Raw genomic sequence first — 12,543 nt, forward strand, 5'->3', positions numbered from 1 at the left:
AAAAGTTTTGTAGATATTATATCAGTTATTCTGTTCAGCGCAAAAAAAAATACAGTAGCACATGTTTGGTGATGGCACAACCCATTGGTATTTTTGTATGGGTAGTAATTATATATATATATATATATATATTATACAGTATGGTAGTGCTGTATAGTAGGGGTCTCGAAGATGTGGGCGTGGCCCTTGGAAATATATCGGCCAGAAACCATCCTCTGAAATCCTTCACAGCTACTTGGCACTATTGGTTAGGCTAAATAAAGCTCAAAAGTGCCTTCACATTGATCTAAAATGCTTTCAACAAGTTGCTACAAATTTTTAAAAAAATTATTTAACGGAATTTTCTACTGACTGACTGCCTGACTGACTGACTGATTGATGCCTTCAGACCAGCGTAACTCAATAATGGCTAAGGCTACAGGTTTGATTTTTTCGCTATTTGATGCCACTTCGGCCCGAGAGGTGCCTTTTGGCATGCCACAGTACTTAAAATGCATTTTTCATGGACTTACTAGTATCCTCCTTTGTGTTCCATTCATCTTTGCTGACAGCAAAAAGTGGCGATTAACGGTGGCTTCCTTTCCTATAAACGGAAATCGTCTGTAATTTTCATATTGGCTACTTACATTGTAGAGGTGCTTTTCGAACAGTTGTTGACTTGTACTGCTGTGAAACGGGTTGAACATAGCTAACAACGAAGAGTAATGTATACTTCACTTTTCAGACAATAATTGATTAACTGGGGCGCGCGATGACATTTCTTTTGTTTGATGCGGTATGCATGGGTTCACCAGTCATAATAATTATTTGAAATAAAGTAAACAAACAAGTATAAGGAAAAATTAGAAATTTCTAACCAGAGTAGGGGTCAAGAGTGCTCCAATACAAAGTACAGAACCAAGCTCTACAATATTAAATCACAGTAAAACAGTTAAAATTGTTATATATACAGGTGTATCTCTACTGTGCCTAAGATGGAAATGCACAGTAAGGATATAACAATTTTAATTGTTTTACTGTGATTTAATATTGTGCACTTTACTCCAGCTTGTTTCTGTACTTTTTATTGGAGCACTCTTGACCCCTACTCTGGTTAGAAATTTCTAATTTTCCTTATACTTTATATATAAGGGAGAGGGAGGGGAGGTTTAACTCTACTAACTGTATAATTTAAGTCAGTGACTTGATGTAATTTGTGGTAAAAGTGAAGCTTAGTGATGTCAGTCCTTTTATAAAAGGTGGGCATATTACTTCCACAGCGCATTTTGACTGTTCATTCAGAGTGCTTGACCACCCTAAGATTATTGCAAACTTAAGGATTGTATATACAAACCTTGTTTTCATTTTCACAACATGCGTATTTTTGTCTATTATCTGGCATCTTGCACTTGATGTTGTATGGTAGTGTACCTTATGACAAACGTTCTAAAATTATATATATTGTGTACTTATACAATTTGTGGTTTTAAACTGTATGTACTTCAAACAGCATGGCCAGTACCAAACTGGTGTGTAAAAAGAGGAAGATCTCTGGATACAACATTTATCATAGGGAAATTTTGAAATCGTCAGGTAAGACATTCAAAGTGGTCGTCATTATTATATAGTTATACAACGGCCACGAGTGCTCTGCCTGATATAAACGCACGAGCCTGAGGGCCGTTAGGCCCGAAGGCAAGTGCGTTTATACAGGCAGAGTACGAGTGCACGTTGTATAACTGTTATGTACCACTCACCTAATAGGTGGGGAGAGTCTCACAAGACAGCTGTAACACTTATAAAGGCCAGGTTTCTAACATCGATTGTGGGTAACCAAGCCTGACGTTGCGATGACGTTCCCCCTGCAATACTGCAGCCACCTGAGATATTGAAAGCTAGTACGCTGTGGGTTATATCACTAACCTGCATTCGCTGTTCGACTCTCATCATGTAGTGCTCAGCATGCCAGCATGATCACTCAATCGCCATATAGACTAAGCGCCAGACTAATCGCCATAGTGATTCTCTCGAGCGAAAAAATGTAGCTAAATAGACGTTTTAAGTAAACAAAACCTAACTACTAAACGATACTAGTCTAATTCTTACCATTCACACTGGCTAAACTCGAATCAGGTGGCATGACAAAACTGGTTACCACAATCGAACGTAAAAGTTAGTATTATTTAGAATATATTTGTTTTATTGAGTCATTGTCGAAGTGGACTACAGTTTAATCTGGGCTAAGATGGCACCAGACTAGTATGGTGTATAAGTACGTTTATATATATGTAGACTAGAGTTGTGGCCACCCGTGTTGGCTTTTTCGATCGCCATTGGCTGCTTGTAAACATTATACGTATTGGTGACGTTATGGCCCACAATCGACCTTTACATGTCAGGCTATAAAAGAATTCGAGTGATCTGTGAAGTGTCTTTCCACCTATTAGGTGAGGTGTCGTAGTGGTCTTCGCCACCGGCACTTGTGCTATGCTGCACAAAACCGCAGCCAGTGCAATATCTGTATATTGCACTGCGGTCGGTGCATTATAACTTATAATGCACTCGTTGTGGTCTACAAAACCGCAACCAGTGCGTTATAAGTTATAATGCACTCGCTGCGGTCTGCAGCAGTGCAATATACAAATTATGGCACTGGCGGTGCCTTTGAACTGCCCACGCAGAGTGGTACATAAGATTATATTATTATTTATGTTTAAATTGCTTGAATTTCACATTTACATGTAGTCTAATATTTCATTTTTTCTTATCTCAAGCATTTCCATGTAAAGCTATACAATTCATAGTGCTGAGGCGTTGTAATAAGTATATGGGTGTATGGGACCAAAGCAATGACGTAAGTAGAAATTAGAAATGTTTTGCAAATGTACATTTAATATTGTGACTGGATGTGCAATAACCGGGCTTATTGCCCATTACTGGAAGTTAAATTTTTTGCCATAAACACAAACCTACATGAATACACTATCAAGATTCACTTCCACAATGCTGGCTGCATTTTCCAAGGCCAGTGGAAATCCATACAGACAGTTTGGATTCATAATGGAGCTCTGGCCAGCAAAGAGGCAGCTGTGTGTGGCTGTATAGCTCTGTGGTATTGGTTTAAGACCTGTGCTGTTCCTTGTCCTTCATTTTAGCCAGTTGTGAGTCCTGTATGGCCCATATCTTGGTCTATTTCACCCCTTTGCCTCTCCTGACATTTTTGTTTCATTAACCACTCTTCCACCACCCACCCATTGCTGAGCTCACCTGATATATCATGACAGGGACTACCTCAGTAAATAAACTATCTAAAATGGCAGGAAACTTAGTTTTTGGCTACTTGCTTAGTGGACGGTTATAAAAGTAAGGAATTAGTGTAAAATGTGTGAAATTTGGTACACGTAACTTCATCCATCGGCGGGCTCCAACACTCTAAATAATTAAAACCAGCATTTCTCAATACTTGTGTAAAGGCAATAAGTCTGGTTTTCGTAGAGCCAGTCACAATTGGCATTTATCTTAACATGCATACAAGGGTATAGCTCATTCATTACTATATTTGACTGGATTTTGGGAAACTGATCCAAATTGCACATTAAAAGTTTTATCATTAAAAGCTTTGAGATAAATGATTTTAAAGAATTTCTGTTCATAAGACCATTCTAACTTGCCAAGGGTAGTGAGTAGTGAGTACACGTATAAAATTTACACTAAAAGTACATCAAATATTAAATTTCAGATCATTTCTGCTTTTCCAGTGCTTGTAGAGTTTCCCGCCAAGTAAGATAGAAGTTGCATGGATAGGTTGTTATGTCATGGGTGCTTAAAATAGGGGTGAATGGTATGAGTGAGCAAGGGATAGACTTCAAAATGGTAGTGCACGACAATTGTACGAGATTACATGGCCATAATGGCTCCTTAGTAGTTGAAATCAAGATAATACTTTGTCAGCTGTAACAGCCCAATAACCAGTACATTACTGATTAATCAAGCCAGATTCTACGCCAGAAATTGCAATTAAGGAGTATGTATAGGCATGAAGATTCATTATATAAGTACTATTATATTTAATTGATATGCACTGTGTATATAGAAAGATGAAATCATTTCATTTTCTTATTTTCTTACATACAAGCGAACACATATAATTACTGGCTACATTTTGTTTGTAGATCCAAGTGTCTGTCTGGGGGACTTAAATAAAATGATTGGTGAGCAGTGGCAAGCTCTAGCCCAACAAGAGAGAGAAGAATTCAACCAAATTGCAAGTGTAGAGCCAACCAGAGTTGCTACTTTGAAAGATTTTTTGAATCACCTAGCCAAGCTGGTATGTCCCATGCATTCGTCAAGGAGAGCATTGGTTGAAACTTCCATTCATTAACATGTTAACTCATGAGTATTCCACTGCAGGTGCTACTTGAAGCACTGCCATGTGTATGTACGGAAAAGATGCATACCACAAGGGAGTGTGGTGAGAGGCTAATGCAGCAAGAGGAAAACTAGCGCTGTATACGACTCAAGAAACCCCCACCCCCGAGTGGTGTATTAATGCAAGTGATCTTCTAGTTTTATATTTTACTTCCTGGTCATCTTGCTTAATGGAGCATTCATCTTGAGTACCCTAACTGCTTCAAAGTGTTGTTATCAAACTATCTTTGGTTTTAGTATAATCTTTTTCTAGTCGTATATACTGTAGAACAAACTATTTCATACAAAAGTTTATGCACCCTAGAAAAGTAGAAATTTTGTTTTGCAACTTATGTCCACCCAATTTTCTTTATAAAATATTGTAATCAATAATCTAAACTGTTAGGCTAAACACTTGAACGAGTGATAAGCAGCACAGATACCAAGTTTTATTAAAATGTTAGACATGACCCAAAATTCATTGTTGATTTGACGTCAATGAATGAATTCTAAAAGTTTTTTTGCACCATAAATACGAATAATAGTCATGTACTGTATACTACAGAGTAATGCAATCAAAGATACTTTTGGTGCTGAGATGTTCTTTACTCTGGTGAAGGGTAATGAACACTACTGTGGGGGAACTACAAAAGAGATTTCTTTTCTAGAAGATCAAGCTCCTTATATACCCTATTCTTTTATTGGATATCTTCACCATCCAGTGGCAACAAGTGGTATGTAATCTTAACTTGTGAAAATGTTTTTTATGCATGCTTATGCGTACATCAAAAATAAATGGCCGCACAAGAACCATTCACTATGTAGACTTATTTTGCAAGAACTTTTAATTGAAAAGGCCATTTCTGCAATGACTTTGATGTAATGTGTTCTACAAAATAGTGTCCGTGGTTCAATAAACTTTTTCTTACTTTAGTTTTCCGGTTTAGTTTTGTGATAAAAAGATAAATATTATAGCTTATTATGTACAGCTGTATGCCCAGTAACAGTCAGTTCAAGTGATCTCCTTTGTCGTAAGTGTGTCTCCATATAAGTTACCCAACAGCAATGGATATGAATCCATGTTTGCTTACAAAGTGTGTTGCACCTACTAATCAATTGGTGTGGCTTAATGAAGGACAGTACCACGCAATCTTGATAGGTAGGTGTGGCTCAAAGAAAGCTAGGATGTGAAAAGACTAGACTATGATGCATTTATGCACTTTCATGTTATGAACTGATGTTTCATATGTGATCTAATCAGGGTCAGACCGAGATATTTTCTAAACTAGGCCAAACCTGACAAAATTTGATTTGACTGACCCGGTCCTGATTTCAATGCTGGTGTGCATATATTTGTTTCATATAATAATGTGTAAAAAATTTTGTACGTGTGAAATTATTTACTTACATGTACTGTAGGTGCTCAAATCCTTGCCGATACGGATATAAATGTCAAGAGGAAACAAGTTGAAGAAGTGTTCAACAAGCTATGTGGTATGAATATATGTCACCTACTCAGCTGTAAAAAAATAAAACACCATTCATTAGAAATTTTCCAATTTTATTTTCATAATAACACATTATAATTAAAGTGCACATACCAATTGTACCTGAGAGAATATTTTTTGGGTCAGTTACATAACTTATGGTTATGCGCAATGTAGGTTTAAAAATACTTTTTTTTTCTAGAATCACTGTTGAAAGCTTCATATATATATATATATATATTTATAGGGGAAGCAAATAGAGATGGCAGTAAAAAGCTACCATACTCTAAAATATCCAGCTTAGGAATAACTCTCACTGGGTTACCAGATGGTGTTTCATTGAAGCACTCCTCTTCCTATGGCCGGAAGCAACTACAGTCTATTTTAGACTGTAAGGAAAGACTGATAATAAACTGTAAGGTTTTAAAATTAAACATGGTGTATGAATGACATATCTTTTAGTTTGTAGTCCAGTACATGGCGACAGACAGTCAAGTAGAGGTTAGTCGTGCTGTGTTGGGAACTACATATTTATCTCATGTATTGGTGCAGTGAATACTACTGTCGGTGGAGCAGTTGGTAACAGAACTGGGGATGGTCGGCCAAGAAGTTAGTTGTGCTGTGTTGGAAACTACATATTTATCTCATGTATTGGTGCAGTGAATACTACTGTCGGTGGAGCAGTTGGTAACAGAACTGGGGATGGTCGGCCAAGAGGTTAGTTGTGCTGTGTTGGGAACTATATATTTATCTCGTGTATTGATGCAGTGAATACTACTGTCAGTGGAGCAGTTGGTAACAGAACTGAGGATGGTCAGCCAAGAGGTTAGTTGTGCTGTGTTGGGAACTACATATTTATCTCATGTGTTGGTGCAGTGAATACTACTGTCGGTGGAGCAGTTGGTAACAGAACTGGGGATGATCAGCCAAGAGGTTAGTTGTGCTGTGTTGGGAATTACATATTTATCACATGTATTGGTGCAGTGAACAAGTTTTTATATTCAGCCATCATATTATAGGGTACTCTACCAACCATAGCAACCATTGATAAGCAACAGAATTTTTAATGTTACACCAAACAATTGTTACCTAGCTACCCTTGTTATGGCACCAAAGCAAACTGTTGGTACGAAACCTTTTTGTTGCTGTGGTATTGAGCTTCAATCTGGTCCCACCATTATTCAGACTTGAACATGTGCATTCAACAGAGCCATTTCACACAAACACAGATATTTGCTGAATCCTAAGATTCTAAAAGCCTTATTGCATCAAGAGGATACGTATACAGACCATTAAATTATATTGTTATAATATAAGTCATATAGATCATTTTGCGCATCTATAGTTCTGTTGTAGAGTTTATGTATAATTTATTAGTTTCCATTGATTAACTTATGTGTATAAATGTTTTTGAATGTGTTGGTTGCAGAAACTGTGCAGTCTGAGAGTGATGAAATTGTTGTGCTGTTGTCACCCACAAGACAACCAGTTGGTCTTGGACAGGTTATACAAAGCCAGGATATACACGGTCACACTATTTCACCAGCCCACGTAAAAGTACAAATTGATTACATTATTCCAGGAATTTGTCCGCCAGTTCCTATGCCCTTTGATGATGGTGAGCTTTGTTCGGGGCAGTTTGCTGCTTGGCCAAGGAGTCTAACTACTAGTGCAACATTCTAAGCTAGACAACTTTCATACACCAGTTTCTGTTATGTAACTCTGTAGCTATTGGAAGTATAATCCTGTGCACTGTAACAGTTGTTTCTTTATCATTAAAAGTATCTTTAAATTATATTATATTCTTGCATATAAAATGAGACTACATACATTTGATTGTTATGCTCGAAATAGTTATAATTGTACCTCATGCAACTTTTCTTGGTACAGAGGAACCTCAGTTGCCTTCATGCCAACATTTCTTGACCTTATTTAGCAGGTAACTACCAGTATATTAGACTGGTTACTTCATACACAACTCATTTGGGGATTAATACAATGGCCAGTGTAGACAGGTGACCTGATTAGGCTCGTTAAACTGTATTGAGATGGCAAAGCATGCAGTACATATAAATGGCTGAGACATTCCTGGTGAGGTGTTTAGAGTCAACAGATTAGGAGAAATGTTTTGCACTTCAGTAAATACAAGAAAACACATACTGAGAGTCTATTACCAGCAACAGCTACTTGTCCAGACTGCTTTTGTGCTACCACCTCAATTTTCAATACTGAAACTTTTGGTTTGAAGGTAGAAACACTGCTGATTTCTGAGATTTGTGATATTGAAATCTAAAGGTCTGCCAGATCTTTGTGCATATGGCTAGTGTCTTAAGAACAGAAGTGTTACTACAAAGAATATAGCCATGCCAGGATTTGTGTACAACAATGGCAAGTAATTCTTGTCAGAAATACTCTTTCAATGAACAAACGGTCTAATAATATTGTGTTTGTGCATCACATTATTTTTATGAGTTTGGTATGTTATAAAGATTTGAGATGGAAATGCATGCAACAAAGAATCCTATTATGAGTGATCTAAATGTCTATCGTTATCAATCATTGTTGCTTTTTAAGTGACAATATGATCCTATTAAACAACATAGCTGCTGCACTTAAAAGTTATTTAAGCCATCGACTATGCAAATTCCATACAAAGTGTGTATTGTCTCTGTTGTGCTCTGTACACCACAGATGTTTACAGCTAATAAACCTCTTACTATGGATATACAGGTTTCTCAAAGGTGATTCTGGCTGTAATAAGGTTATGGTTACACTGTAAGTCTTAGCCATAACCTTTGTACAAAAAGATGAGCTGTTGTACCTATTACATTTTATGCAGTTGAATGACCTCAGTATCATGTTTAAGTTTGGCTTGTGCTTATTGCACTATAGACAAGTACGTACTCTGATCTTATTTTTCTCTTCGATTTGCACAAATCACTACTTCCTGTACATGTATTATCCATAATTTTAAAGAATTTTATCCACAGCCAGTGAATCTCTTACCATTGCATGCACGATGCCTGTATGTATGTAATACATAATAATTTTATGCTACTTTTAATGATAAGGCTTTCTAAATAGGTGCCAAACACACCAAAAACATGAGACACACTGCAACTTAACAGTATAGTGGATTTATAAGAATCAATAGAATATGAAAAAACTTAAATGTGCTATGTCAATTATATAGAAGCCGGTAGTACATAGTATAAGGTGAAAATGCAATAGATTCTTATTGGTCTATTACAAAAGTGTCTATGTATGTCTAAATATGCTTATAGGCTACTGTGTAAGCTAGAGTACTGTAAACATATTGACCACTAACACAATAGTTGACTGCTCTATTAGAGTATTTGTTACAATATTAACCAGTAAAAGTGGGAGGACTATGGTCCCTCAGCCTCCTCCATTTCTCTACTAATGAACATTACCAATCTAAATGTTTGAACACCTGAAAATGTGTTTAGGTCTAAGGATTTAGGAGATTAGGAGATACAGGTAAACGAGTACATTTAATTTAAAGGAGTGGTCATTTTCACATATTTCACAGTGGATTAAAGCTTCGGCACATATCTCATGTTGTCCCTTGGGGTCAATTACCCTAGAACAATTGAGAAATATATACTCTCCTAAATTAAGTGCATACAAAACTTTGTCAGATCCTACACTAATTTGACAAGATCTGTAAAAGGGGTTTATATGTACTTTGCAAAATCTGGTGAAGGAGGTATACACCAGCTGGAAATTTGATCTATAATACCCCTAGCATAACACCATAGCTTTGTGCATTACGGTGCTCACATATGAGGAGCTGTGATCAGTCAAATCAAGCTGGAAAAGTTACACAACCTATTTTCACAGATGCTGTTAAATATTTTGAAATATTGTGACATGTCATTGTGTGGATCTTCGACTTGTCTTATGTACATTAAAAGCAAAGTGTTTTTTGGTTCGGCTGCAAGAAAGTTCTTTCTTAGACAATCTTAGTAGATTTTCTGCATATTCTTTTAAATCATTTCTTCCCATGAATGAGCCAACAGGTCTTGAAGGGTGAACTTCTAGTAATGGTACGTATGGGTTAAATTAATGCACATGGTATTCTCAGTTACCTTTATGATTAGAAATATTAATATTGCTGTTTGAGCTTATAAAGTGTTCCAATTCTTGTCTGGGTATTTCTTGCTCTCTCTGCAATATATAAATTCATATTAATTTTAATACTCCTCCACATAACTAAAGATGTGTACATCAAGACCAGACTGAAAATATTATTGCGGAAAATGTACAAGCTGCAAAACTGTGGACAACAGGTGTAGGTAAATAGTAAGCATGCCATAAAGTCAATTGATTGAAGTCAAAGAATTGAATGTGTGTGGAAGCCAAATCTGCTATTTGTTTCAGCACTAGACAGTACTTACCACTTGATAGCATACAATATGTGTGCAATGTATTGCAATAAATTATTACAATAAATTCTTCTCTGTAGAATTCCTGAGCCCTCCAGTTGGCTGGTGTAGACATCATTGATTCTTCATCACTATCTGTCTCATCATCCCATGAGACTGATAATGCCTCGTCATTAAAATATGATGAAATACCATCATTATACAGAACTTCATCATCGTCACTAAGTTCAGGTGATGTACTACCTACAATAACAATACGTAGTTCAGTTTTGACAATGCATGTATACATTAGGTGCTATGATTTGAGCCATTATACAAATAAAAGTCAAATGGAAATGTAACAGTTTGGGCTAAACTGGATAACGAACAACAGCTTACAAAACTTTATCCTTTGACCATCTAAAATCAACGGAGGCTTATTATGCAAGAACTTTCTCCATGCTTAAGCAGTATTCATTAATTAAAGTTTACAACATAATAAGATATTGGCAGTTTAGTAGTTTACTACACATATGTACACATACGTAGTACAAAATATACTACATATATGCCATATTGGCAGTTTATCTGTATTATCGATATATATATATATATATATATATATATATATCATTGGCAAAATACTGATATTAGCAGTCTAGTGGGAAATTACCATCTTCATCATCAATCCTTGCCATAGAAGAAACGAGCAGTTCTAAAGCAAAGAAAATGATAAATCTAGCACAACTTTTACAGCCTCTACTTGACCCATCCTCAGTTGTTCTGTTACCAACTGCTCCACTGACAGTAGTATTCACTGCACCAATACACGACATAAATATGTAGTTCCCAACACAGCACGACTAACCTCTTGGCCGACCATCCCCAGTTCTGTTACCAACTGCTCCACCAACAGTAGTATTCACTGCATCAATACACGAGATAAATATGTAGTTCCCAACACAGCACAACTAACCTCTTGGCCGACCATCCCCAGTTCTGTTACCAACTGCTCCACTGACAGTAGTATTCACTGAATCAATACACGAGATAAATATGTAGTTCCCAACACAGCACAACTAACCTCTTGGCTGACCATCCCCAGTTCTGTTACCAACTGCTCCACCAACAGTAGTATTCACTGCACCAATACATGAGATAAATATGTAGTTCCCAACACAGCACAACTAACCTCTTGGCTGACCATCCCCAGTTCTGTTACCAACTGCTCCACCAACAGTAGTATTCACTGAATCAATACACGAGATAAATATGTAGTTCCCAACACAGCACAACTAACCTCTTGGCTGACCATCCCCAGTTCTGTTACTAACTGCTCCACCAACAGTAGTATTCACTGAATCAATACACGAGATAAATATGTAGTTCCCAACACAGCACAACTAACCTCTTGGCTGACCATCCCCAGTTCTGTTACCAACTGCTCCACCAACAGTAGTATTCACTGCACCAATACATGAGATAAATATGTAGTTCCCAACACAGCACAACTAACCTCTTGGCCGACCATCCTCAGTTCTGTTACCAACTGCTCCACCGACAGTATTATTCACTGCACCAATACACGTGATAAATATGTAGTTCCCAACACAGCACGACTAACCTCTTGGCTGATCATCCTCAGTTCTGTTACCAACTGCTCCACCGACAGTAGTATATACTACACCAATACACGTGATAAATATGTAGTTCCCAACACAGCACGACTAACCTCTTGGCTGATCATCCTCAGTTCTGTTACCAACTGCTCCACTGACAGTAATATATACTGCACCAATACACGTGATAAATATGTAGTTCCCAACACAGCACAACTAACCTCTTGGCTGATCATCTTCAGTTCTGTTACCAACTGCTCTACTGACAGGAGTATTCACTGCACCAATACACGAGATAAATATGTAGTTCCCAACACAGCACAACTAACTTCTTGGCTGAACATCTTCAGTTCTGTTACCAACTGCTCCACTGACACTTGGGTCTTCATCTGTAAGTGAGACAACTTTCCAACACACACATGTACATACACAACACACATGCATACACAGTACTACACAAACCAAAGCAACTGACCAGTTTCATTCGAATGGAAATGGAAACATGAGCTGGAATTATCTGTAGATAAAAAAAATGCAAATAATTTTACTCTAAAATATCAATGTAAGAGACCTGTATAACTGGTCAGGGGAAAATGATTTTCCGTACTGGCCTCTGATGTGCCCATGGAAGGTGGTATAACCTCTGTAAAGCACATTATTTTA

General features: G+C 37.1%; 2 protein-coding genes across 40 annotated transcripts in view; one reads left to right on the forward strand and one right to left on the reverse strand.

Moving 5' to 3' along the window:
- Positions 1 to 7,690, forward strand: part of LOC136244716 (uncharacterized) — a 32,917-nt gene extending 25,227 nt beyond the window's left edge. For 2 of the 4 annotated variants that reach the window (XM_066036289.1, XM_066036288.1), the window contains 11 exons: positions 1,490 to 1,572; positions 4,152 to 4,306; positions 4,952 to 5,120; positions 5,806 to 5,880; positions 6,121 to 6,288; positions 6,336 to 6,374; positions 6,426 to 6,482; positions 6,534 to 6,590; positions 6,642 to 6,698; positions 6,750 to 6,806; positions 7,303 to 7,690. In XM_066036289.1, the coding sequence (XP_065892361.1) occupies positions 1,491 to 1,572; positions 4,152 to 4,306; positions 4,952 to 5,120; positions 5,806 to 5,880; positions 6,121 to 6,288; positions 6,336 to 6,374; positions 6,426 to 6,482; positions 6,534 to 6,590; positions 6,642 to 6,698; positions 6,750 to 6,806; positions 7,303 to 7,556 (1,170 nt within the window). In that variant the 5' untranslated portion in view covers position 1,490 and the 3' untranslated portion in view covers positions 7,557 to 7,690. The remainder of the gene's footprint in view (positions 1 to 1,489; positions 1,573 to 4,151; positions 4,307 to 4,951; positions 5,121 to 5,805; positions 5,881 to 6,120; positions 6,289 to 6,335; positions 6,375 to 6,425; positions 6,483 to 6,533; positions 6,591 to 6,641; positions 6,699 to 6,749; positions 6,807 to 7,302) is intronic. The other 2 variants (XM_066036290.1, XM_066036287.1) reach the window with 2 other exon arrangements.
- Positions 1 to 12,543, reverse strand: part of LOC136244714 (uncharacterized) — a 33,131-nt gene that overhangs the window by 19,372 nt on the left and 1,216 nt on the right. For 3 of the 36 annotated variants that reach the window (XM_066036271.1, XM_066036270.1, XM_066036264.1), the window contains exons 2-13: positions 12,452 to 12,523; positions 12,356 to 12,397; positions 12,210 to 12,269; positions 12,102 to 12,158; positions 11,994 to 12,050; positions 11,886 to 11,942; positions 11,778 to 11,834; positions 11,670 to 11,726; positions 11,562 to 11,618; positions 11,454 to 11,510; positions 11,346 to 11,402; positions 11,238 to 11,294 (exon numbers count right to left, since the gene is read on the reverse strand). In XM_066036271.1, the coding sequence (XP_065892343.1) occupies positions 11,238 to 11,294; positions 11,346 to 11,402; positions 11,454 to 11,510; positions 11,562 to 11,618; positions 11,670 to 11,726; positions 11,778 to 11,834; positions 11,886 to 11,942; positions 11,994 to 12,050; positions 12,102 to 12,158; positions 12,210 to 12,269; positions 12,356 to 12,397; positions 12,452 to 12,523 (687 nt within the window). Of the gene's footprint in view, positions 1 to 9,692; positions 9,935 to 9,985; positions 10,065 to 10,343; positions 10,526 to 10,934; positions 11,079 to 11,129; positions 11,187 to 11,237; positions 11,295 to 11,345; positions 11,403 to 11,453; positions 11,511 to 11,561; positions 11,619 to 11,669; positions 11,727 to 11,777; positions 11,835 to 11,885; positions 11,943 to 11,993; positions 12,051 to 12,101; positions 12,159 to 12,209; positions 12,270 to 12,355; positions 12,398 to 12,451; positions 12,524 to 12,543 lie in introns of those variants that run through there. The other 33 variants (XM_066036266.1, XM_066036258.1, XM_066036251.1 and 30 more) reach the window with 32 other exon arrangements.

Source organism: Dysidea avara, chromosome 14, assembly GCF_963678975.1.
Source record: "Dysidea avara chromosome 14, odDysAvar1.4, whole genome shotgun sequence".
Taxonomy (NCBI): Eukaryota; Metazoa; Porifera; class Demospongiae; order Dictyoceratida; family Dysideidae; genus Dysidea; species Dysidea avara.